The following is a 26,971-nucleotide window of genomic DNA, read 5'->3' on the forward strand; positions in this document are numbered from 1 at the left end:
CTCTGATGAGCTCATTTCTTATCTTATCCAACCTGCTCACTCCGAGCGAGAACCTCAACATCTTCATTTCAGCCACCTCCAGTTCTGCTTCCTGTCGTTTCTTCAGTGACGCCGTCTCTCATCCGTACATCATGGCCGGCCTCACCCCTGTTTTGTAGACTTTGCCCTTCATCCTCGTGGAGACTCTTCTGTCGCATAGAACACTAGACATCTTCCGCCAGCAATTCCAGCCTGCATGGACCTGTTTCTTCACTTCCTTACCACACTCACGATTGCTAGTATTTGAAGTCGTCCACCCTTGCTATCTTCAGTCTTCCTCCTCCGCCCCTCTCATTCACACACATACATTCTGTTTTACTTTAGCTAATCTTCATTCCTCTCCTTTCCAGTCTGTGCCTCCATCATTCTTTTTTCCTCCGCCTGCTCCCTGCTTTCGCTCCAGATCACAATATCATCTGCGAACATCATAGTCCAAGGAGATTCCAGTCTAACCTCATCTGTCAGCCTATCCATTACCACAGCAAACAGGAAGGGGCTCAAAGCGGATCCCTGATGCAGTCGCACCTCAACCTTAAATTCTTCTGCAATACCCCACCACTGTTTTATAGACTTTGCCATTCGTCCTAGCAAAGTCACATAGAACACCAGACACATTCCGCCAACTGTTCCACCTCGCTTGGACTCATTTTTTCACTTCCTTACCACACTCTCCATTGCTCTGTATTGGAGACATGCTAAACATACGATATTTTGAAACTCCTCATCCCAGAATGTTATTAAATGTTTAAGTTCCCCGTAAAATGTTACATTAACGTTGAATTCACTGTCATAGCGGAAGCACATCACGGACACATTAAATACATACAAATACATAATGTTTTTTATTTTGTTGAAGTCATCATTTTCTTAGCATTGTAAATCAGTTTTTTTTTCTCAAAAAGAAAGCATTCTTTACAGCATCAGGCAGGAAATGTCTCACTTTGTACACCTTGTGAACGGGAGCGGGAAGAGGCTTGTTGTGTTACGCTAGGACGCCGCAATCGTGCGCCGGGTACACTGTCAGATTTAGTGCAGTTATTGCATTACAAAGCAACCATCTCCCCAAAAAAGTAGTGCAATCCCCCCCCCCCTTTTTTTTTTGTACTCATACTGAAGAGGAAGTCCAGATGGTGTAAGGCGTTTCATTTTTTTTTTTCAATTTTAGGCTTAGTATTGCATACAGAATAAGACGTAGGAAAGGAAATGATAACCTTGTAAAAATTGTGCTTCATAAATTGGAAATATACCTCAACTGCTTCATCAGTCGTCCAATCGTTGGTCCACTCTGGCAAAAATAGAATGAAAATAGCTAATTGGAGAGCTCAGACATGCAGGACATCAATCTGATCTGGAGACCGTTCCGAGCAAAGGACTTTCAAAGTGCCGTCAAGTGAGTGCCGAGCTCAACTTGAACTTGTGAGGGTGAGCTGGAACGCTTTCTGCGGTAAGCGGAGAAGGAAGCCGCCACAAAGACGACTATCAATGCAATAGAACGGGCAAAACCAGAAACGATGCATTACTGAAATACTTCAAAAGAATCAGAATTCATGCAGCACTTGCATAGTTTTTTTGTCTTTGTTTTTTTTCTCAATCATGCTTTTTTTTTTCTCTCTTCAAAATATACACACAAACACAAGATACATATGCGACGTAGAAGCAGTAAACAAGTAAATCCTTAAGTCAGCCGGTACGAACCCCGCGAGATGCTCGCAGCGTAAGAATGCAATGACGTCGTGTCGTGTCACGGGAAGGTGCTACAAGCTGCGAGCCCTTCGCCGCGCGCTTGTCACGTGGAGCCGAGGGACACCTGAGGGTCGGCCGTGGGGAAACTGCGGTGCACGACGGGTGTGAAAACTGGGGGATGCTACAATCAAAGAATGTGCTACAATCGGATGACGGGGGCGGTGCAGAGGCATGCAGACGAACATTCTCGGAGGCCACCGCTGCCCAGCGTGTCGTAAACAAGCAATTTGGGCACCGACATTCACCTTTTTTTTTTGTTTTACATTCTCTGTGCCCTTCAGCTTTTTCGAGGTGTTTGCAAAGTGATTGTGCGATGCACTGGCGGCGAAAGGGTCGTATGTACATATGTACTGCAGCTCCGCTCTCGCGACGCGCCATTCGTTGTCTCCCAAGTTGACGACAAAACGCGGGCGGCGGCGTGGATCTGAAACGAGCGACCGAATCAAGAAGCGATGGGACTCAACTCCGTGCCCATTCCGTATTTACATCATGTGAAAATGCATTAGTGTCTCCCGTCTGTGGATTCAACAGTAAACATTCCTACGTTGGATTCGCCGTAAAGATCATTCGGCCCCTGTTCTGGCATCAATGTGCAAATCGCCTCAAAATAATGATACTCTAGTCACACATGCAACAGTAAAGATACCTAAACGGGGTTCGCTTTAAGGCCAGTATACTGTATATGGAGACGTACTACAAGAGAGAAACGCAGGCAAAGCAGCACAAGTTTGCCTGAAGAGACATTCCATCGCAGAGTAGCCCTGTTGACAATCTGACAATCGCCCAGAAGATGTCAAAATGTCCCCCTCGGTGGAAATAAAATGAAGCTCTAAAAATAGACCTGCACTTGTGGATTCCTCAGTAGGTGTCTCGAGGCCAGGGGCGACTGCGCTGGCGGTTGTTTCTGTGGTTGTGACCCTGCTGGGCTTCACTCTGAAGCAGCCTGTCCTGCGACTCGTGGCTGTTGGCGTTGTGCCCGACGCCGTGTCCCCGGTGCGCGGGGTACATACCCCTGCACGTGCGGCCGTGGCACGGAGAGGCGTACTCGTCCTCTTCCTCGTCGTCTTCTCCCTCCCTCTGGGATGGACTCCCCCTCTGGCCATGAGACAGGGAGTCGCTAGCCTCGTCTGATGGCATGAGACTGTCCTGCTCTAAGGGGGACAGGGTCTCTTCGCCCGCCTCGTCTTCCTCCTCCTGCCCTTCCTGCGCCTCGGCCTCCGAACCCGCTGCCTCCCCAGGCTGCGGCTGGTTCTTGTTCTGGAAGAACAAAAGTCGAGTGAGTTCAGTGGCACAACGCTACAACAAGTGGCTGTACGCTTCCTGCTTATGAACGCCTCTTTTGTCACGTCAAAGTTTTGGTGAATGCAAACAAATAAGGGTGACAGTGACAAAAGAATCCAAACAACATGTGAAGAAGGACTTACTAGGTGCCACTTCTGATGCCTGTAGAGAAGGCATACGGACACAAATAAAAACAGTTATGTATGCGTCTTCTATTTATTATGGTGCACCGAGGGGGTTGTAGCTCATTTTTGGGTGCAAAATGACATTCAATCATTTACCCAGATTAAATTATTTTTGTATGATTGACAGTGAATATATAAAAAAAAAAAAACAATTTTAGCCACTGTATTTAGCTACCCATCTATCTATGAAGCTGGCTAGCTACCCAGCTAGGTGGCTAGCTGGCTAGCTAGCTACTGCACGCAGTTAGCTGGCTAGCTAGTGGTCCTTTGGCTATGTTGAATGCGACAGACACAGGGATGAGAATTTTCCGAGGATTTGCGGAGTTTTTTCAGCTGAACCCGTAATTTTTGTGAAACCTGCAAATAAATCCGTTGAGAAAATTTGGGTGGGGGTGGGGGGCTGATCAAGACCGGCCGTCAGTATCTATCGGCAACGGTTGTCGTGAAATTAGTCACTGCTGTGATAGGGAGAAAGGGCATCACTATCTGTTTACGGGCATTGCTATATGTTTGCATTAAATTTGCAGTTTATAATAACGACAACATTCCGATTTCCGGCAGCATTTTTGCGGTATTTTGTCGGTATTTTCACTCTGATGTTAACATTTCATAGAGAAGCATTCTGTTTACTATGGCATAGTTCTAACTTCTAGACATACGCACGCATATGTTATTGAGCGGTCTGCACGTTTGCCAGTATGGCGAAAGTCTTGGAGCGAAAATATGAATATTGTGCCAGGGAAGTTGATAAAAACCACGGTGTAAAAAAAAAAAAAAAAAAAACTGTTTCAGATGGGCACGGCTTGAAAAAAGTGTTACGGTGCGGATAGGAACGAAAACTGGATCAACACGTCTAACCGAACACATACAAAAAGTGGACGTTCCCGGCAAAGTGCTGAGCACTCTGTGTTCCGATATGAACAATTATGGAAGCCCAGGAGCAAAAAATATCCAGCAGCATATCCAAAACCAGGAAACACAAAGGTAAGTTGTATGTAAATTTCTCAAATATTATATAATTGACAACCGTTAATACGGTTCGGCCTATCTGTAGGACTGGCCCTGTAGATCACGCATTTCATCGCTCACTTTCATATTTCATGATTTCTCTCGCTCTCTCTCTTATATATATAAACAAATTACTTGCCCTGCTAAGAATTTTCTATAGAACTTTTCTAAAGAACTATAGAACTTTAGGACCCAAGTCCTATAGAATTTCTATAGAAACATTTTGGTTCTGTACAAATTCTACGGAAACTCACAGCAAAGGTTCTACAGAACAAGCTGTTGTGTACAAATTCTATGGAAATCTATAAAATTCTATAGAACTTAACTTAGAACTTCTATAACTTGGGAGTGCAGTAGCCTATTTCATATAAATTTCACTCTCTACATTTTTATGTCAGAAGTTTGGCAAAGTTATTTTGGTTGTTTGGACTCATATTTTAACTTTTCAAAATAATATGATTGTCCTGTATTTACACTGTTAGAAGTAACCAGAGGTCACCATTTAACAGTGTTTTATGAAATATTTTTGTGCCTAAAGGAGGGGGGGGGGCACCCCCCTTTGACCCCCCCTTCCCGAAGGCAAACAATTTCAGTGTTTTTCCAAATTGGTCATTCTCATCCCTGCAGACAACAGACCTAGAAAATGATTTGAATTGTGTTTTAAAAAAAATGCATATGTATCCATTATGTCTTGAATAGTTTTGTTGCGTTCAGTAAGTCCTTTTTAGCAAGGTGTTTGCAAAGTTTTGTCTGTGTGTACAGACACAACAGATTAAATGCCAGTGAAAGAGTGAATATGGAGGGAACGGGGAGGCTGCGTGGATCAAGTGTCGCCGTACTGTACGCATATTGATATTGATATTAATGCAACCGTGTCACGCGACGTACGCATATTGCCCAAAGTGTCACGTGACATCGGGAGGGCTGGCGGCACATTGACGAGGGCATGCGTGGAGACAGACGAGAAGGAGCGATGAGGAAGATTCCGCCAAATGACACGCGTGTCAGGCTCCATGTGTCATTCAAACTGTCGAGTCGCCCGAGACCGCCAGCTCAAGGAGGAGGGGAAGGATGTGGCACACCAATAAAAACACTTTGTCATCCCCATGTTTGCCTCAGGTGTTCAACGTATGTGTGTGTGTGTTGCATACACCCCACTACTCACCCCAGCTGGTCAAGCCATCATTCAATTATTTCCTGTATTTCAGAAAATGTTAAGCATGAATGAGCGAGAGGACACACAAGCGGAGACAATTAAATCAAAAACACAGGAGTGAGAATTGGGCGACGTTGAAAACGGCGACGGCGTAACACAAAAAGTCTCGACGGGGGACAGCTGAGAGCGGCGAAGAGCAGCTGACCTGCAGGCTGGAGTTGGCGGATGGCGGGCTCATCGGACTCTGCTCTAAAAGAGGATTGAGAGGGGTAGTGCCTGGGAGATGAGTGGCCCGCCAGTAGATCTCCAGGTACTCGGCCAAATGCTCGCAAGCGTCCTCCAGCTGGTTTTCGTCCAAAATGACATCAAACAAATCCTACGGGCAAAAGCGCAAATTTGAGATGGCAGAACGTGATTTGAACAGAAGTGGCGGCCACTTGGGCAGCTGTCAGCCTATCCATTACTACCCCAAACAGGAAGGGGCACAGCGCGGATCCCTGATGCAGTCCCACCTCCGCCTTAAATTCTTCTGCCACACCAACGGCACATCTCAGCGCTGTTCTCCTGCCCTCATACACGTCCTGTACTATTCTATATAAGATATTTCTCCGCCACACCAGACTTGCGCATGCAGTACCACAGTTCCTCTCTTGGTACTCTGCCATAGGCTTTCTCTAGGTCTACAAAGGCACTATGTACCTCCTTCTGACCTTCTCTGTACTTTTCCACGAGCATCCTCAAGGCAAATAATACATCTGTGGTACTCTTTCTAGGCATGAAACCATCCTGTTGCTCGCAGATACTTCTGTCCTGAGTCTCGCCTCCACTACTCATTCCCATAACTTCATTGAGTGGCTCGTCATCTTTATTCCTCTATATCTAGCTAAATAGTAATCATAAAAAAATGCCATTGTGACTATATTTATTTCACAGTAGCTATAGCATGTCAATGGTGAATATTTACCACCCTGGTCATTTGGAGCCTGACAGGGAACACTTACAGGCGGGCACTGAGCGAGTTTGTCTGCAGCCATCATCTGCACGTTCAGGTGCTTGCTCTGAGACTTCCCCCTGGACTTGATCAACCTCTGGAGCACCTGAGAGAAGCCCAAAGAGAAGAGGTTGCCCACGCGGACGTCGAAAAGGGAAGTTGTTGTGGACGCTACCTTTGGCGAGGAGACTTTTACGTAAACAACGATGGGTGCGAGGGAGGTTTTGGTGAGCTGCGCGGGATGGTTGATGGTGTCCGCGTCCAGAACCACCAACTGCAGCGTTTTGGCCAGTTCAAATATCCTCTCGATCTCGCTTTGAACCTCCGCTGCATTAGGCACAAACATTTTCCGTGTTCACTCCCCTGAACGTCTGATCATCGAAAAGTCCTCATCTTTTTCTGGTGACTTTTACCCAAACTGGAGCGAGTGTTGGACCTCTCCATTATGGGTCTTTTATTGAGGACAGATCTCTTGGCTAAAGACAGGTCGGCAGTGACACGGGTGATTGAGATTCTGGAAATTGCAGTGAATGGCCAAAATGTGCAATCAGTACAATATTTGGGACCGACTGAGGAAAAACGGTATTCTACCGACCTTCCTTCAAATCTGTGTTTCAGGAAGTCAAAAAGGGCTTTCTGCATCATATCTGTAACCTGGGGGTGGGGGGGGGGGGGGGACATACATTTTTATTCCGATGAGCATTCAATGGAGCAGTGACAGACGAGTTTTAGTGGAAAGTGTTTGTGTTATTCCGTAGCCCGGAGGTCAAACGAGGCCTGCTGACCTCATAACCTTTGAGCGACGGTCCCACGAGGACCACCGGCCTCATGGAGGGCACCACATCGTATGGAGGGACGTGTTCCTGAAACACACACAAGGCGAGGCGACAGTCGAAAGGGATGGTGGAAAAAGACTCGAGGAAAATCAAATGTCAAGGAGGAAATGGATGCGTGAATTTACCTGTTTTTGCTTCTGTTTAGCTTTTGAAAATAAACAAAGTGATTGAAGTTGATTCAGATAAAAACAGGCCGTCGTCAGTCTGACAAAAAAGGCCTGCGCGTCCAATACTTACATTCACCTGCAGATGGTGGTGTGGTCCTCCAGCTCCCAGTCACCATGTCTCCTAAACTCGAGGAGTTGCCCCCCGTTTTTCTGTAATGCCAAATATTACATAATCTCCATAGATTAAAAAAAAATGACCAAAGTTTGTTTGCACAATGGTACTGCTGAGAGATTTGCATGATATACAGTATCTTCTTATTTTTTCCTTTCGGCTCGTCCCGTTAGGGGTCGCCGCGTGTCATCTTTTTCCATCTAAACCTATCTCGTGCATCTTCCTTGCTAACCCCAACCACCCTCATGTCTTCCCTCACAACATCCATCAACCTTTTCTATGGTCTTCCTCTCGCTCTCTCTTTCTTGGCAGTTCCATCCTCGGCACCCTTCTACCAATATACTCTCTCTCTCTCTCTCTCGTCTCTGAACATGTCCAAACCATCTAAGACTGCTCCCTCGAACCTTGTCTCCCAAACATCCAGCTTTGGCTGTCCCTCTAATGAGCTCATTTCTAATCCTATCCAACCTGCTCACTCCGAGCGAGAACCTCAAGATCTTCATTTCTGCCACCTCCAGTTCTGCTTCCTGTTGTCTCTTCAGGGCCACCGTCTCTAATCCGTACATCATGGCCGCCCTCGCCACTGTTTTAGAAACTTTGCCCTTCATCCTAGCGGAGACTCTTCTGTCACATTGAACACCAGACACCTTTCCCCACCTGTTCCACCCTGCTTGGAGCCGTTTCTTCACTTCCTTACCACACTCACCATTGCTCTGGATTGTTGACCCCAAGTATTTGAAGTCGTCCACCCTCGCTAGCTTCACTCTTCCCCTTCATTCACACACATATATTCTGTTTTACTTCGGCTAATCTTCATTCCTCTCCTTTCCATTACGTGCCTCCATTTTTCGAATTGTTCCTTCACCTGCTCCCTGCTTTCACTGCAGATCACAATATCATCTGCAGACATCATGTTCCAAGGGGATTCCAGTCTAACCTAGTCTGTCATAATATACAGTATATGTACTCATGTGTTGCAGGGGTGTCAAACTGAGGAGAAGGGTTGCGTCAGGAAGGGTATCCGGCGTAAAACTGTGCCAAACAAATGTGCGTTCATCCGACATGACACGCTGTGGCGACCCCTGACGGGACAAGCCGAAAAGAAGAATAAGAAGATTGTTGTTTGGTAACACAAGAATGCTTGTAATAGCTCAATGTTATCATTTATGATATGACAATTTTAAATTTTGTTACAGGACAGTGGGTGTTAAGAGCAGAAGATGCACGAGATAGGCTAAGATGGAAAAAAAATGACACGCTGTGGCGACGCCTAACGGGACAAGCCGAAAGGAAGAAGATTTGAACAAAAAAAAAAAAAAATCATGGAAGTTGATACACATGATTTGCCTCCGCGGGCCACATAGAATCACGCGACGGGCCAGATATCTCCCCCGGGCCTTGAGTTTGACACCTGTGTCATGGAGAATGTTCAGCTTCCATTCTATTTTGTTTGCTGCTCAATATTTATATTTTTTTTCATCACAGCACCACTTCTGTTTCTTGCTAAAAACCAATTCATGTCCAGGAAAAAAAAAACCCCTCTAAGAAGGCCGAGTACCTCTGTTTCTGCTCTTGTTTGAGTCTCATCGCCTCCAATCTCAGCGGGCTCGGGATGAAGGCGATGTCGGCTCCCTCTTTGACCAGTCGGCCGATCCACCAGTCGTTGCTGAACTTCTGTCGAAATGAAAACCCACCTCAGCGTCGCGCAAAGGTTTGCTTGTTTGAACAGAGGGGGACTTAGTTGGGATGTGTATGAAGCGCTCACTTCTTTGATGTGCAGGAAGTCTTTGGCATCAAAGTTGACTGCAGCTCCTTGTACAGGGCAGTCCTCATCCAGAGCGCCACAATAATTCACATTGGTCTTGACTGCAAACGCTACAGGTTTGGACTGGCAAAAAAATATATAATAATAATAACTAAGCCACCTGATGTGAAAAATGGGATTGATTAATTAATCAGATTTTTTTTTAAATCAGTTTAATCTGTAGACCCATCCATTTTCTTAGCCACCTATCCTCACAAAGGTCGCGGGAGGAGGCATGCAGGATACACCTGGAACTGGTTGCCAGCCAGTGGCAGGCCAAACGGAGACAAACAGCCGCACTCACAATCACACCTAGGGGCAATTTAGAGTGTCCATTTAATGTTGCATGTTTTTGGCATGTGGAAGAAGACCGGAGTGCCCGGAGGAAACCCACGCAGGCACGGGGAGAACACGCAAACTCCACACAGGCGGCTCCGGGATCTACCCCGAGATCCCGGAACTGTGAAGCCAAAGATCTAACCAGTTGCATCACAGTGCTGTGTTTGTTCAATTAATCAGATTTTAAAAAGATTTCCATCAGTTTATTCAAAAGCAGGAAATGATTTCTATTTGACAAAGCTAGTGAGACCGATCCATTCTGACTTCGTTTCTGGTTTGGTCGGTAACAATCTTCCAGAAAGTGAGCAAAAATGAGGGTGATTTTTTTTTCCAGAGTAAAAATGTCTTATTTTGATGAAACATCATCATCAATTATCAGCCTCCTTTATTAATACAATAAATTAAGATCAACTGTTTTATGATTATAATATATATATATATATATATGGGCAGCATGGTGCTTCAGCTGGTAAAGCATTTGCGGAGCTTGCGTCTTCTCCCCGCGCCTGTGTGGGTTTTCTCCGGTCTTCTCCCACATCCCAGAAATATGCAACATTAATTGGACACTCTAAATTGCCCATAGGTGTGATTGTGAGTGCGGCTGTTTATCTCGATGCCTCCTGCCCGTTGATAGCTGGGATAGGCTCCAGCACTCCCTGCAACCCTAAGCGGCTAAGAAAATGGATGGAATATAGGTACACATATATATATATATATATATATAATATATATATATATCCTTAACAATATTTATTATTGAGAGGTTAAAATTCTGAGAATTCGGGCAACTGCAGTTTAAGTCTCTAAACCATTAATTGATCATAAAAACCATTATCGATGAATTTGATAACTGATTAGTTGTCAATTAATAGTTGCACCTCTCCTCGTATTGGTTTTAGGAGACTGGCCTTGTCCTTGTCTGGATCCCCCCCCCCCCCCCCAAAAAAAAAAAAGTCTCCATCTGATACTACAAACTTCATCCAAGTCTTTGTTTGTCACCCAAAAATGTTTACTGCGCCAGCAAAATGTTTGCAGAGTGACAGTAATACTTAAAAACAATAAAATGAGTGGCTGCGATTGGCTGGCTGCCAGTTCAAGGTGTGCCTCGGCTCCAGCACACCTGCAACCCTAATGAGGATAAGCTGTATGGAAAATTGGATGTCTTGAAAATCCGTGGCATAACTTATCTTTGGTGAATACTGCTTTTTTTTTTTTTTTTTTTGGTCCATCATTGTCTTTATATGAATGTTTTTATTCAGGTTGTGGCATCTTGTACCGTTTTCCCCCGTTTTACATGTACCAGAAGAAAAATGCCCAACTAGTACAGCAAACGAGCAAAAATACCAAACATTTCCCGAATAATTATGACCCGAACAATTATTTCCTGCTACGAAATCAGCGAACGTTCTACCTTAGCCCTGTCGAGCTGAAGTTGCGCCTGGCGCTCGGCCTCACGCCGGTACGCCTCGCGGTCCTCCTCCGCTGACAGGTCGGAATCGGATGGTCTGCTGGTGTAGGATTCAGCCGACCCCTGGTAGGGGGGTGGGGACAGTGTGAGGGAATGGTGGAATTTTTACGCAGTCATTTCCTTATTTGCGCAGCAAAGCTCTCAAAACCATATTTCCAGGGTGTGCTGTATTTTGTGTTGGTTTGCAGGTGTCCGCTCGCCCCAACACAATGTGCTGCTCTCCCACACCCGCCATCCTCTGGAAGACCAAATATAGCACAAAGGAGGAAACTGCTTCCTCTTCTCTCCTGCTTGGCCCCATTCCATCCCATCATCCCCCACAGTTGCTGCAGCACATATACATCCTTTTTTTTTTCCCTTTTCTTTCCAGCCTTGTTTATTCTCCAAAGACATCGCCTCATTAGAAAAATCATATGCTAAAAACAAAGACAAAGTTTCCTATTTAGCGCCGAAAATGGGTTCTATATTTTTGATCCAATCAATGAATCAAAATATGAATCTCTGCATTTCTCTCATGAGGAGAACTGCAAATGAGGTTTCCCCTGCCCGTCTGAAAGATTTCATCCCGGACCTGTCGCCAAGGGTTTCCTGCGTGACGCTGAACAGAACCAGGTGGCGTGCACTTCTCCCGCTTGTGTGTGTTTGTCTATGTTAGATAACAAGTTCTGATTTCTTGCTCTCATAAACTCTGCAAAGCAACACCGCACCGGCGCCAGGCAGCTCTGGCGGAATGGAGGACAAATGAGGTGGATTGATGGAGTCGACCGTCAGACGAGACATACTAAGGTACTAAGAAGACGAGAATATTTACGAGGCATGACTGACGGATTGCTGGAAAGACCAGAGAAGTATCAACAATTTAGAAGTGAGATAAAGGGTCGCGATCCCATGGGGAAGGGCAGATTACAGTGAAGAAAATAAGTATTTGAACACCCTGCTTTATTGCAAGTTCTCCCACTTAGAAATCATGGAGGGGTCTGAAATGTTCATCGTTGGTGCATGTCCACTGTGAGAGAGATCATCTAAAAAGAAAAATTTAGAAATCACAATGTATGATTTTTTTTAAACAATTTTTTTTGTGTGATTCAGCTGCAAAGAGGTATTTGAACACCTGTCAATCAGCTAAAATTCTGACCCTCAAAGACCGGGTACTTTAAGAGTCCACCTCCACTCCATGTATTATCCGGAATCAGATGCACCTATGTGACATCGTTAGCTGCATAAAGACACGTGTCCACCCCATACAATCAGTAAGACTCGAACTTGTAACATGGCCAAGACCAAAGAGCTGTCCAAAGACACAAGAGACAAAATTGTACAACTCCACAGGCTGGAAAAGGCAACGGAGAAATTGCCAAGCAGCTCAGTGGAAAAAGGTCCACTGTTGGAGCAATCATTAGAAAATGGAAGAAGCTAAACATGACGGTCAACCTCAATCGGAGTGGAGCCCCATGCAAGACATCACCTCAGGGTGTCTCAGTGATCCTTAGAAAGGTGAGGAATTAGCCCAGGACTACACGACAGGACTTGGTCAATGGCCTGAAAAGAGCTGGGACCACCGTTTCCAAGGTGACTGTTGGTAAGACGTCATGGTTTGGTTCCCGTGCTTAAACCAGCACATGTCAAGGCTCGTCTCAAGTTTGCCAATGACCGTTTGGATGATACAGAGGAGTCACGGGAGAAAGTTTTGTGGTCAGATGAGACCAAAATGGAACTTTTTGGTCATAATTCCACTAACCGTGTTTGGAGGAAGACAAATGATGAGTTCCATCCCAAGAACACCATCCCTACTGTGAAGCATGGGGGTGGTAGCATCATGCTTTGGGGGTGTTTTTCTGCACATGGGACAAGAGGACGACTGCACAGTTTTAACGAAAGAATGACCGCGACCATGCATTGTGAGAGTTTGGGGAACAAAATCTCTCCCTCAGTCAGAGCATTGAAGATGGGTCATGGCTGCCGGGTCTTTCAACATGACAATGACCCGAAGCACAAAGCCAGGAAAACCAAGAAGCATATCAAGGTTCTGGCGTGGCCTAGCCGGTCTCCAGACCTAAACCCAATATAAAATCTTTGGAGAGAGGTGAAAGTCCGTGTTTCTCAGCGACAGCCCAGAAACCTGTCTGATCTGGAGAAGATCTGTGTGGAGGAGTGGGGCCGAAATCCCTCCTGCAGTGTTTGCAAACCTGGTGAACAACTGCAGGAAACGTTCAACCTCTGCAATTGCAAACAAAGGCTACTTTACCAAACATTAACATTGGTTTTCTCTGGTGTTCAAATACTTATTTGCAGCTGTATCACACAAATCATTAAAAATCATGCATTGCAATTTCTGGATGTTTCTTTTTAGATTATCTGTCTCACAGTGGACGTGCACCTACGATGAAAATTCCAGACCCTTCCATGATTTCTAAGTGGGAGAAAACTTGCAATGTAGGAGGGTGTTCAAATACTTTTCTTCACTGTACATCATGATGCAATGGTGCAAGAGTGGGATGTCAATCTTTGTTGTGGTTCCACAGGCGGGGTCAAGGTGGGGAAAGATCAATGGCAGTCTCAAGCTTGGCAGAGAAATAATATTCCTGTGCCCATCTTACTTAAAAAAAAAAAAAAAAAAATTGCACGTATGGCAAATTCTCCCTTTTCCGAATCCCCGTTGTGTGAAGCAAATGCTCGTTGTCCTGCAGTCGGGAGAACGTTCCCTTTTCCATCTAGTTAGAGACAACTTGAGAACATCATTTCCACCCACTGAAACACATTTTTTGCACTCTGCTGCACTTGCGTTGCATAACGGTAAGCGCAAGTAGCAAAAGTGGAACTCGAATCAATCCCGGCTGTCTTGACATGAACGCAGCAAAATTGATCACACTTGGGGGTGACAATGTGGAGAAAGTGTCATGTCTCCTTTCTCGAATGCTTTTTTTTTTTTCTTTCTTTCAGTCTTTTGTTAGCTGGCTGAGTGCTGGTGGGCGGGGCCTCCTGTTTCACACCTGATGGCAATGATCACCAGTCGGTCATTTTGGATTATTGGATTGAATTGCTCTTTTCCTTTACTCCTCGTTGTTCCAATCATGTTATTATTTTATTATTATTGGCTCGAGAACTGTAGTATCTGTTGGAGTAGCGTTGGTGCCTGACCCAAGACCTGAGTCCCTCCCGATTTGGGAATTCCGGTGGTTTGCATTAACAATATATCCAATAGGTCATGTAATGTTTACCCTATTTTGACAAGATGATGTTAAATACTCTCTCATTTAATTTTGTTTATCGACAATTGCGAATTTTCAGGGGTGCTGCCATTTTTGCAAGTCACATGACAAAAGTGGGCTTATGTCACATGTTACGTGCCGTTCCAAACTCTCAATTACGTGGGACACCGTGATGCGCAGCGCTGATTTCTCGGATTTATCCTCATCCGACGAAGAAATGGCAGTTTCGGTTGATCGGGGAGACGGAGGAATACTTCCATACAGATGTGAACCTGTGGCTGTAAATAATGCCGCCGAGCAGCGGAGCCGTGAGCTCGCTCCTCCGCTCGGCTGTAAATAATGTTGAATATTCAGATGAGCTCACTTCTCAGCCGAGCGAGCGCCTGCCTCGGCGGGGAGCGAGCTCACGGCTCCGCCGCTCTGTATGGAAGTATTCCTCCGTCTTCCCGATCAACCGATACTGCTATTTCTTCATCAGATGAGGATGAATCTGAGAAACCAACGCTGGGCATAAATGATCTCCCTTGTTATTGAGTATTTGGAACGGCACGCAACACGTCACATAAGCCCGCGTTGGTCATGTGACTTGCAAAAATGGCAGGCCCCCCTGAAAATTTGTAATTGTCGATAGAAATCTTCTGAAAACACTCTTAAATGAGAGAGGATTTGACATCACGTTGTCAAAATAGAGGACATATTACATGACCTATTGGATACATTGTTCATGGAAACCACCGGAATTCCCCTTTAACAACGTTTATTACTGTTTATACTTTCACTGCTTCTGCTGACATATTACATGCACTTTTAGTTCCCCTTTCTCCTTGTACGTTATATATGCTCCGCAACCGCATGTGTGCTCTTGAGGTCCTTTTCCCTTTGAAGTCGCACGACAATAAGGCAGTTCATGGAGTACTGGTTGTTGAAGTTTCCCAATTACCGTAATTTCCGGCCTATAAGCCGTGACTTTTTTTTCCGCATGCTTTCAACCCTGCAGTTTTTGTGCCTGCCCCCCCAAAAGCACCAAAACCTGGTTTGATGCCCGTGCCGTCGCAGCGCTTGCTTGACCGGCCGGCCAACTTGCGGCATCGAAACCCCAGTAGGACTCTATGGGGTATTATCAATAGGAAAATGAGGTCCACCAGACCCCGAAAGATCCCATAGCAAGCATCAAGGAAATGTGGACTTCCACAATTCCCAGGCAGCGCCATGGGCTAATTGGCTCAATGCCACCGAGGATCGAGACGCTGATTAAAGCAACGGGATTCCTCACCATGTAGTGAAGATTAACGTATCGTTTTGAAAATTAATTAATTTGAAACTTACTTTAATTAATCTAATGTGAACCTAAAGTATGTCCCGTTTTTCTCTAAAAACTGAGAAGTAAATGATTTATTTATAGTATTGAAATTTTTTCAAATTCCTGATGATGACGTTTGATGAATTGGGAGCCCAAATTATATAAAAATAGACAATTACTTCATATTGGTTAAATTGTGGGCTGTGAAAGTTTACCTTTTTTGTATGATGGAAATACATTTTTCCATGTTCTGTTTTTCGGAAAGGATCTGTGTATGATTGGAGCAGGAGAAATAATATGCAATATTTGAGAACGTTTATTTTGACTTGTATCTATTTGTGTTCCCCGTGTTTGAAAAGCGGCATCCGATGCGGAGCGTACCCCGAGTCAGAACCGAACAGCCAGCCAATCCAGTTACGCTTTCTTAGTATGTGATGTCACGCGACTAAGAAAGCGTAACTGCGATTGGCTGGGTGTTTGGTTCAGACCTCAAGTAAGCCTGGCACAGACGGTGAAATTCAGACAAAGAATTGTCGCAACTATTGAAAATGTGAACACTTTACATTTCAAATTCAGATCCTGGTGGCACTAATTTACTTCCGTTAAAAAAAAACTGAATATACAGTGAAGAAAATAAGTATTTGAACACGCCGTTATTGCCAGTTCTCCCACTTAAAAATCATGGAGGGGTCTGAAATTTTCATCGTAGGTGCGTGTCCACGTGAGGGAGATAGTCCAAAAAGGAAAAAACAAAAATCACAATGTATGATTTTTTTTTTTTTTAACGATATATTTGTGTGATACAGCTGCACATAAGTATTTGAACACCTGTCTATCAGCTCGAATTCTGACCCTCAAAGTTCCATCCCAAGAACACCATCCCTACTGTGAAGCATGGGTGTGGTAGCATCACGCTTTGGGGGTGTTTTTCTGCACATTGGACAAGAGGACGACTGCACAGTATTAAGGAGAGGATGACCACGGCCATGTATCGTGAGATTTTGGGGAATAAAATCTTTCCCTCAGTCACAGCATTGAAGATGGGTCCTGGCTGGGTCTTTCAACACGACAATGACCCGAAGCACACAGCCAGGAAAACCAAGGAGAGGCTCCGTAAGAAGCGTATCAAGGTTCTGGTGTGGCCGAGCCAGTCTCCAGACTTAAACCCAATATAAAATCTTTGAAGAGAGGTGAAAGTCCGTGTTTCTCAGCGACAGCCCAGAAACCCGTCTGATCTCGAGAAGATCTGTGTGGAGGAGTGGGCCAAAATCCCTCCTGCAGTGTCTGCAAACCTGGTGAACAACTGCAGGAAACGTTCAACCTCTGCAATTGCAAACAAAGGCTACTGTATTAAATATTAACATTGGTTTTCTCACATGTGCAAATACTTATTTGCAGCTGTATCACACAAATAAATCGTTTAAAAAAAAAAATCATACATTGTGAATTCTGGATTTTTCTTTTGAGATTATCTCGCTCACAGTGGACGTGCACCTATGATGAAAATTTCAACCCCCTTCATCAGAACTTGCAATATAGAAGGGTGTTCAAATACTTATTTTCTGCACTGTACTATTTGGGAGGCCGAAACAGCTCCCCGCCATCTCCCAACAACAAAAACTGCAAGCGTCAGAGATTTGACACCAAATATCTATTGGGGGAGGGGGGGGGGCATTCTATTAACTGAACAGTCATAATTCAATGTCAAAGAAAATGACGTGTATCGCTTTCTGGTACACGGTGCCATAAATCACAGTGCGGTACATCAATATAAAAGTCGACATATGTCAATTGATCAATCTGAGGAGGAGGAGGAGGAGGTCACCGCCCCCTGCCTCTCCATACCGCACGCAGGCTGACGGAACCGAGGCCGTTTGTCCCCCACCTACGAGATCCGCAAGCGACCCCGCCGAACCCCCCCAAACCGGCAACCCATCTGCAACTCCCGTTCCAAAAACTTCCAAACGAGAGACGAGACAATCCAGGGCCTAGCAACATTCAGTCCTACTTACGGCGGCACGCTGCTGCAGTAATGAGTCATACGGCACAGCTCCTCCACGGACACCCCACCCCACCCCACCCCACCACAGACAAGAAATGATCTGCTCCGTTGAGGGAACACACCCCCGTCTGAGTTCGACACTTTTTGTCACATCGCCGACGGGTGTCGACGCCCGCCGCGCGCGCGGAGACGAGGTAACGAGCGGGAGGCGCTCGTGTGTGAGCGTTGAACCCACGCGTCGTGTCGCCCGAGCCTTCAAAGGGAAGGAAGATCATGAATATTTCACACCACTGCAATATTTTCAGGGGATCTGGAGGTTATCATTAAGACCCCCTCCCCAGCCCGATCAGGAAAACTGATGTTGCCTCCCGAAGAAGGTGTCTGCTCAGTCCCCCCCGCCGCCCACTTCCTTTTTCTTGCAGCTGCCCCACTTCCTCGTGTGAATGCTCTTTGCCACAGAACACGAAGCATAAATACACACGTTCATGTTCGAGCAACAAAGAAAATATCAACATCAAGCGCCAATGTAGTGCGATCCAATTTTGGTCTCGCACGTTGAATCCTGCCTTAGGCGCGAGATGAACCGGTCGGTGTCTTCTCAAAAATTGCGAATCGAGTCCTTCAGGCAGGTTTATGTGTGGCCTTTTGTTAACTGTAGCTCAGTAATACCTCCTCGCTTCTGTCGGGATTATGACTCCAAAAATTATGAACTATAAACAGCCCTAATTTTAAACTGGGACACGTCAAAACAAATACACATTTGACGCATGCGAATAAAAAGTCGCCTTGACGGGACATCATCAAATCAGAAGCAATAACGTAACAACTATAATAACAATTCACCAAACCTTCATTTTGTCTGTCTTTCATGTACTTGAGCCAAACTTTAATTATCTTAATTTCCGGCCTTTAAACCGTGACTTTTTCACACCCTTTCAACCCTGCGGTTTATGCGGTGATGTGGCTAATTTGTACATTTTTTTTTTTCTAACGTCCGCAAGGGGGCACTCGAGCGGAAAAGGTAAGAGTGAGAACGGGCGGAATATGTGTGCCGAGGAAGTGACTTTTACTCGTCTGGCCCTGTGTTACTGCCGTGAGTCAGTGATTTTTACCAGTATATATTTTTTTTTAACCGGCACTGTTAGCGTGGCGCTAGCGTTATCGGGGTGGTAGCGTTAGCCTGGCGGTGCTAGCGTTAGCCTGGTGGCACTAGCGTTAAAGCGTTTTTCTTCGTAAATATCTCGTGTGGGTTTCAATGTGGGCACTTGAGGCTTTTACACAACTGCGGCGTGTGTATGTACCAAACGGTATTTCCTTTACAAATGTACTGGCTGAGGCTTATAACCAGGTGCGCTCCGTAGGTCGGGAATTACGGTACAAATTGAGCCTCTGCTGGGAATTTTCATATTTGAGGACCTCATTGCCCTCTTCTGATCAAAGGAAAAATTACAGTGCAACTAAGGCGCCGTCACCGATAAACAAACGTAATTCATTCTTTGTGACTAAAACCCCAACGCTAAATGTTTTTTTGCTCCAATTTGATTTGATTTTCAAACAATCATAAACAAAATGGCTTGCATAGAACTGGATGACCGCGTATTAATCTCATTCTGTCCCCGCACCGGACGGCAAAGTGGTCTGAAATACAAGCAGAGACGCATGAGAGAGGTCATGAAAAAGGTTTTGACCTGCCGTTTAATGAAACTCGACGTCGTGTCCGAAGACGTGCTGCCATCCGAGCGTTTGAAGCGGCTCTTGCGTTTAGGCAACTTTCTGGGCAGCTGCGTGCAAACACAAAGCAAATGCAACACAAAGACACACACGTCAACATTTCAATACTCCCGTACCAATATCAGACATACTGTATTTTTTAGTCTGCCACTTCTCCGCAACTTTGTGGCCAATCCTCGTTGTACATTGATTGAAAAAAATTAGCATTTTTATTAAATAGCCTGTGTCGTTGCTGCAGTGATCCTGAATCAGTTACATCAGTGGTTTATAATATTGGCGTACCTGTCATGACACCTCGCATCTGGTGTTAGCACTAGCGTCAACGGAAGTAAATATGTGACAGTAGGATTTGAATTAAAAATACCACAGAAAAAAGTTGTACATTTGTCTACATATTTTGACTGCGTTTTAAAGTTCACATTATTTCAAAGCAATCACATTTTCAATACAGGGAGTCCTCGGTCTACGACTGAGAGACGTTCCTAGGGTGGCGACTTAACTGGAATTTCGACTTGAGTCGGATGCCGCCATTAAAGTCAGAATTTACATCAAAATACTTTGTATAAAAAAACAAATACATTGAAATAAACAAGATGACGTACTTAGCATTACTGCTGAGAGGTGGATGGAGAAGAAGAAGGGGAGGCTGCGCTTAGCAATTGCCAAGGAACCTGGTCCTCAATCCTCTCCATCTTGACGAGTATCAAAGAAGCTTTTTTGTGATTATTGTATCCGACATTGGACCGGAACCCTTCACATGTGCTAAAATACGGGCTTTGTCTTTTATAATTGTCACCACAGTTGACCGACTGAAGCCTTGGTGGTGTTGGTGTCTGTCCTTTGTCCAATTTTTTTTATGATCTTGTGCTTTGTTTCCATGGTAATGGATTTTCTTTTGGCTGCAGAAGCATCGCAAAAAGACACGGCTTCCTTATTTGGGGCGATAATGTCTAAAAAGGAGGGCGAAAAACGTAAAGATACTCCCGGCGCACAAACACGGACAAGCATTAGCCAGACAAAATGGCGGACGAGCATTGTATAATCGAAACGTCTTAAGTCGAGACCGTCTTAACCCGAGGACTCCCTGTAGCTGTATTTCAGTTTAATATTTCAATGTTAACAAATTCAGTATATACATATATAAAAAAAAAAAAAAATCAACCTTTCACAATTCAAACGTAATATTTTCAGTCTCCTGAGATTCAACTGGCTATAATACATGTCTGAAATTCAACATCGAAATTCAGTGTAAAACAGGCAGGGTTACTTCAGTTCACAGACATTAGCAAAGGATGTCGGAACCCAACACCCAGCCAATCCAGTTACGCTGTCTTAGTCACGTGACGTCACATGCTAAGAGAGCCCGACCCCGCGGGTAGCTAACGAGAGGCTGGCTGCTTGAAAAGTAGATCTTGGGGTAAAAAAAAAAAAAATGTCTTGGCAATAATGAATAAAACCAATACACAGTTGAGTACTGGTTACTACACGTGCCTCACAGTGCTGAGGTTCAGGGGTGGAATCTTGGCTCCTGCCTTCCTGTGTGTAGTTAGCATGCTTGTGTGGGTTTTCTGTGGGTACTCTGATGGCTACACGCTTGTTAGGTTAAATGGAAACTACTGTATGTATATTATATTGTGCGCGGGTTCAAATGTAGTGCAAATATTTGTCTGCATGTGGCCTACAACGTTGACCAGTTCAAGTTATAGCTGACCTATTGCCCAGTTTTAGCTGGAATAGGCTTCAGCAGCAGATGGCTGCCCACCCACATGGGGTTTGGGGGGTTGGGGGGGGGAGTGTCTGCCCTAAAGTCTACGCTGTTGTATGTCCAATAAAAAGGACTGCAAGCTTTCAAATGACTTTTGATGCAAAATCATTTTAATCTGTGTCTATTTACCAAGATGAGAACGAATGACGAATATTTAACACAGTGCAATTCAGTCAACTTGTCGAAAAAACAATTTCCATTGATAGACTTATCAATTTAAAAAGGGGAATTCCGGTGGTTTGGATGAACAATGTATCCAATAAGTCATTTAATACGTACTCTATTTTGACAATGTGATGTTAAATCCTCTCTAATTTAATAGCGTCTTGAGAATATTTTTATCGCCAATTACGAATTTTCAGGGGCGCTGCCATTTTCGCGAGTCACATGATCAATGTGGGCTTATGTGACGTTACGTGCCGCAACAAAGGCTCGATGACATGGGACTCCGTCTATGCCCGGCGCTTGATTCAAATAGCAGTATCGGTTGATCGGGAAGACGGAGGAATACTTTCGTACAGATTTGAACCTAACCGTAACCCTATCAGGAAGACGGAGGAATAGTTCCATACACAGCCGTGCACGGCACAGCTCGGCGAGGTCGCTCCCCGAGAGCGAGCTCACGGCTCGGTTGATCGGGAAGACGGAGGAATACTTCCATACACCGGTACTGCTCTTTCTTCATCAGATGAGGATAAATCCGAGAAATCATCGCCGGGCATAAACGGTGTCCCGTGTGATCGAGCCTTTGTTGCGGCACGTAACACGTCAAATCCGCCCACGTCGGTCGCGTGACTCGCGAAAATGGCAGCCCCCCTGAAAATTCGTAATTGTCGATTTAAAAACCTTCTGAAAACGCGATTAAATGACAGAGGATTAAACATCACATTATCAAAATAGAGTGCATATTAAATGACTAATTGGATACAATGTTAATGCAAACCGGTGTAATCAGCAAAAGCATTTACTGGTTTAGTGCAAGGTTGACATTGCACTTTTACATTCCATAAACTGTATATTTATTTATTTTTTTTTAAATCACATTGCATTGCTTTTGATATTTGAGATTGAAGCTTTTTGGGGGGGGCCGCAAACCCTGTTAATTAACCATTTTCACATTCTACTTGGACAATTTTAAACAAATTTTCACGTCGTACGCTAAATGATGTCGACGTTGGCATGAAACACGCAGCCGGCGTGGGTCCGTTTCCTCAAACACAAAAGCCAAATATCATCTTGAATCATGCAACGGCCCATTTAGAGCGGAATAGATCTGCAGTTTTACTCTTGCTTTCCTCAGATCACAAATTAAGACTGCAGGAGGATGCAGACTGTACGATATTCTTCGCCAAATGCTCGAAAATGAAGTAGCTTAAAGGCTACAAGGGTCGGCAGATTGAGGCTACAGGTGAGGCAAATTATCACAGTTGTTACCTTTTTTAAATTATTATTTTAGCATTGCCCCCCACCCCCTCCCAAAAAAGACACTTTCGTATACCACAGCCAGCAACTCCACAATTATTGTAATTTTGTGTTGGGAAAAAATGGCTATGATTATGAGGAACCCCCAACCCCCTCATATAGGCTACGGTTTTCCCATCGACTGCAGTTTTTTTTTTAAATAATAATAATAATAATTAATAATAATACAGCAAGAAAGTAGCCTAAATGCCAAAATGCGGCGCCTTCGTGTTCAAGCAGACGTAACAACAGGATGACCAGTCAACCATTCGTTCAACATCCCCCCCGCGCGCGTGCGCCCCCAAAACCTACCTGGAAATAGTGCGACTGGGGCCCGCTTTCCACGGCCGAGAGCGGGTCTACGGGCGGAGTGGACATTGCGACCGCGGACACCGCGGAGCGTGAGCAGGGGTGCGGGGAAGAGGAGGCGCGATGCACGCTGACATGGGTTTACTGGAGGTGGGGGGAGGCGGCGGGCGACGGCGAACGCATCGGGGGTAGCGATTTCGGAGCCCGCGCAGAGGCGGCGATGCAATCGAGATCAGAGGAAAACAAACATACACCCCCACCCCCCACCCCCCCACCCCCCAAAAAAAACAAAACAAAAAACTAATAAACAAAACAAAAACCAGTGTTGGCAGAAGAGGGGAGACGGGAGACGTAACGACGCGCATATGACACCGAAGCTCGGGCTGCCAGCGCGGGTCCGTACTAAGTGCGTCCGTGCCGGGGGTGTCCAAACTGGTACAATATGGAGGAAATATCACCCCACCCCGCACTACTGAGCCTTTGTGATCATTTCCCTTTACATTCAAATTGGTGTTGTATGAATTTATCTATTCAGCTATCTTGTAATGTGGATGGGAGAATTTGTGGGAGAGACTGCGGTTCACACACAAGGCTCTAGAGCATCTTTTCATGTCTGATACCGATAGAGCTCGTGCACGTGACGTCAGTGGCCTCACGGAGCCATATTGCCGGTCAAAAAGAGCTGCCTGACAAGTGGGGGGGGGCATTGAGCAGAATATTCACAATGCCCGAGACCTGTTGTGCTGTTGGTTGTCACAACAAACGAGACCGATGTACAAAGAGGTCATTTCATGGAATATCAGATGAAAAGACGAGAAAATGTCGACGGATTTCGGTAATTAAACGTGATGGATGGTGCTCAACCAAATGCACGCGGCTGTGTGGCGATCGCTTCATTTCAGGTAGGAATTATTCTTCTCAATCTCAAATTCCCAAGAAGTATTTACAATGCCAAATTGGCTCATTGGAGGACAAAGCGTTAAAAAAAATGACACTGAGTCCTCTCCAATGTACATGGAAGCATGTTGCTGCCACACATTAATCCTTGGTGAACCTCTCCCCGACAGTTTTTTTTTTTTTTTCAATATGCATTGTTCTCAAATGAGGCAATACATATTTAAAAAAGGAAAATAAACCGTCGGTCACAGTGATGTTTACGTATGTTAACGTGTGGCCGCAACACGCTTCCATGTGTGGGGGCTGACGCCGATCTCAAAGGTTTATTTTCTTTTTTTAAATATGTATTGGACTCATTTGAGAACAATGCATATTTAAAAAAAAAATATCTGTCATGGAGAGGTTTACTGAAGTTTAACGTGTGGCCGCAACACGCTTCGTGTACGGAGGAGCTGACTCACTGTCTTTTATTTTTTTCCAATCATATTTAATGAATGCGAGTTTGTGTAAAACCAGGGGTCATTTACTTAAATCTTGGTTTTTGTATTGAAAATATCTGAGTGGTTCCATCACTGTGGGATTTCTTCTTGATTGAGAACAGATCCAGCAACAAAGTATTTGTATGGGTCCAGACTTTTCTACGTTTTCAAACTCTTTTGTGTACATCTCGACGACTTACTCACCAGATCTGTGTCTAGATCCAATTGTCCAAGACGAGCGGAAGCAGGTTAATAGTCCAATTTCTTATGGGCGAAAACATCGACTTTGGCATTAAATATGGGTCCTCGATGTCAGGTGTCTCTCTTTTTTCCATGTACCTTCATTTATTATCATCTTCTAAATGTTTAACGGTATCGGGACAAAACTCGGGGCGTCGTGCTATAAGGCGTATTTTCGTGTCATCTCCAACCGACTTAGCATTAAACAATGCTTTGTTAGACCGGCAATATGGCGACGTAAACAAAAGTCACGTGATTTTACGACGTGGGTGCACGAGCTCTACGTGCCGATTGTGCCAGTTCTCGACCACAATCCGTTCCAGAAAGCGGTTCGAGAAGTGATTTGTTCGAAAACCGAATCGATGTTTCCCATCACAATGAATGGGAAAAAGAAATAATGCGTTCCAAGCCTAAAAAAATTGAATTTTTAAAGCATTTGTTTCAGCTTTTCCTCATAATAAACTGCATAGTAGAAATACATGTATAGTTTAAAAACTTTATATGATAAAGTAATTTAAGAAATATATTCATTTTTTGCTTAAAATGTATGCTTTAGTAGTAGAGTAGGCTAGGCTGGGAGTGCATTGTCCTATCTGTAGCGACTCAACATTTTTTTTTATTAACAAAAGTGCAGAATAACTTTAAACAAGAAACTTGCCTTCTTTGGAGCCACGATTGGGGGTTAATACGGTCGTCCTCGATAAGAAGAAAAACAAAAGTCACTACTGGGACATGTTTGTGTACAGAGGCGGCGTTATGCAGAATAACAAAAGTGTGCTGGTTGCGCCACGCGCGTTGTATCATTTCCGTTTTTTTGTTTTTTTTTTCAGGGGGCATTCTAATATACGATAACAAAATGCGACGTGGGTCAGCTGGTGTGGCCCCGCGCTATATGTTATTCCGGGTTTTGTCTGGGGGCGTTCGAGTACCGGTTTTCGTTCGAAAACTGGGACGTTCGAGAACCGTGGCTTTACTGTATCTGCCAGCAACAATAGGCCACTTTTTAAAGCAACGGTATCGTAGGACTTTGACCGCGACGTTTAATGAATAAAAAAAAACATGGTCTCGTATTTTGTAACAGGATATCTCATTTCAGGCCTTCCTGTGTGGAGTTGGCAGGTTCTCTCATGCTATGTATTTGGTACATAGATATTTAGTGGGCGTTGACCCAATTTAGGTTCGTTGTCCAATGACCAAAGTAAAACTTCAACCAATAAAAATACAGTTTACAATTTTTCACCACACATCTAGAACTGAAGAAAATCTGCAAATCTGCAGCTGATTGGTCAACTCAAGAGGAGGAACGGGTGGATTCGACCGACAAAATGAGCACCCAAGACATGGAATTCGGGGAAAAACGTTTTTGCAATCCAAGAAAAACTGAGAACATGACAAAAAGGTCTGTTGGGAATGAGCCATCGCTCCTTTGGTGAGTTCCATCCATCCATTTTCTTAGCCGCTTATCCTCACAAGATTTCGCGGGGAGTGCTGGATCCAATCCCAGCTGTCAATGGCCAGGTGGCGGGGTACACCCTGAACTGGTCGCCACCCAATCGCAGGGGACATCGAGACAAACAGGCACACTCACAATCACACCTTGGGGCAATTTGGAGTGTCCAATTAATGTTGCTTGTTTTTGTGATGCAGGAGGAAACCGGAGTGGCCGAAGGAAACCCACGTAGGCACGGAGAGAACACGCAAACTCCACAAAGGCGGGTCCGGGATTGAACCCTGGGCCTCAGAACTGTGAGGCCAACGCTTTCCAGCTGATCCACCGTGCCGCCCCGTTTCGTGACTTCATCTGTGCAATCCGATCAGCTCCGATCTAGGCGCAGGTACTTACTGTATGACTTTATTTTTGTAAAATGCAATATGTACACATGTTGTACAGTGTAGTTATTCACCGCAGTACAATACAGTAAAATACTTTAAAGTGTATATGCAGTCATTTTGGTTGACGTCACACAGATTTTCTGTATTTTGTAGCAGAAGCCGCGTTGCTCCCGGTAGGCAGGGCACCATAAGGTGTTCAACTGTAGCCGAAATAAAGACATGAACCCTTCATATTCACAAACAATCAGGATGAATTTAGCATAAATAATGTAGGTTTATGTTACAATGAAGGAAATAAATATATGAACACCCTGCTAAATTGCAAGTTCTCCCACTTAGAAATCATGGAGGGGTCTGAAATTTTCATCGGAGGTGCATGTCCACTGTAAGAGAGATAATCTAAAAAGAAATATCCAGAAATCACAATGTATGATTTTTTTTAACAATTTGTTTTTGTGATACAGATGCAAATAAGTATTTGAACACCTGTCTATCAGCTAGGATTCTGACACTCAAAGATCTGTTAGTCTGCCTTTAAACGTCCACCTTTGCTCCACGTATGATCCTGAATGACATCCACCCCATACAATCAGCAAGACTCAAACTTGTGACATGG

General features: G+C 44.7%; 1 protein-coding gene across 1 annotated transcript; it reads right to left on the minus strand.

Annotated features, from left to right (window-relative positions):
• Window positions 1-971: 971 nt before the first annotated feature.
• Window positions 972-22,975, minus strand: LOC133495488 (voltage-dependent L-type calcium channel subunit beta-3-like). Its single transcript, XM_061810195.1, has 14 exons — window positions 22,910-22,975; window positions 19,329-19,421; window positions 11,073-11,192; window positions 9,284-9,406; window positions 9,077-9,192; window positions 7,477-7,556; window positions 7,365-7,384; window positions 7,189-7,266; window positions 6,999-7,057; window positions 6,817-6,917; window positions 6,579-6,730; window positions 6,414-6,509; window positions 5,618-5,788; window positions 972-3,039 (listed from the first exon to the last, which is right to left on the minus strand). The coding sequence occupies exons 1-14, from the start codon at window positions 22,973-22,975 to the stop codon at window positions 2,641-2,643; spliced, it is 1,674 nt and encodes a 557-aa protein (XP_061666179.1). The 3' UTR covers window positions 972-2,640.
• Window positions 22,976-26,971: the final 3,996 nt, after the last annotated feature.

The sequence above is a fragment of the Syngnathoides biaculeatus genome, chromosome 2 (assembly GCF_019802595.1).
Source record: "Syngnathoides biaculeatus isolate LvHL_M chromosome 2, ASM1980259v1, whole genome shotgun sequence".
In the NCBI taxonomy this organism is placed as follows: Eukaryota; Metazoa; Chordata; class Actinopteri; order Syngnathiformes; family Syngnathidae; genus Syngnathoides; species Syngnathoides biaculeatus.

What these genes read in the sequence shown, in the direction of transcription:
- LOC133495488 (XM_061810195.1), bottom strand. Translation starts at nt 22,975, where the DNA reads ATGTCCACTCCGCCCGTAGACCCGCTCTCGGCCGTGGAAAGCGGGCCC. An exon ending in CGTCGCTCAAAGGTTATGAG is followed by an intron (nt 7,058 to 7,188) that starts GTCAGCAGGCCT and finishes CCCCACCCCCAG; the next exon opens with GTTACAGATATGATGCAGAA. An exon ending in AACTCGCTCAGTGCCCGCCT is followed by an intron (nt 5,789 to 6,413) that starts GTAAGTGTTCCC and finishes TTTTGCCCGTAG; the next exon opens with GATTTGTTTGATGTCATTTT.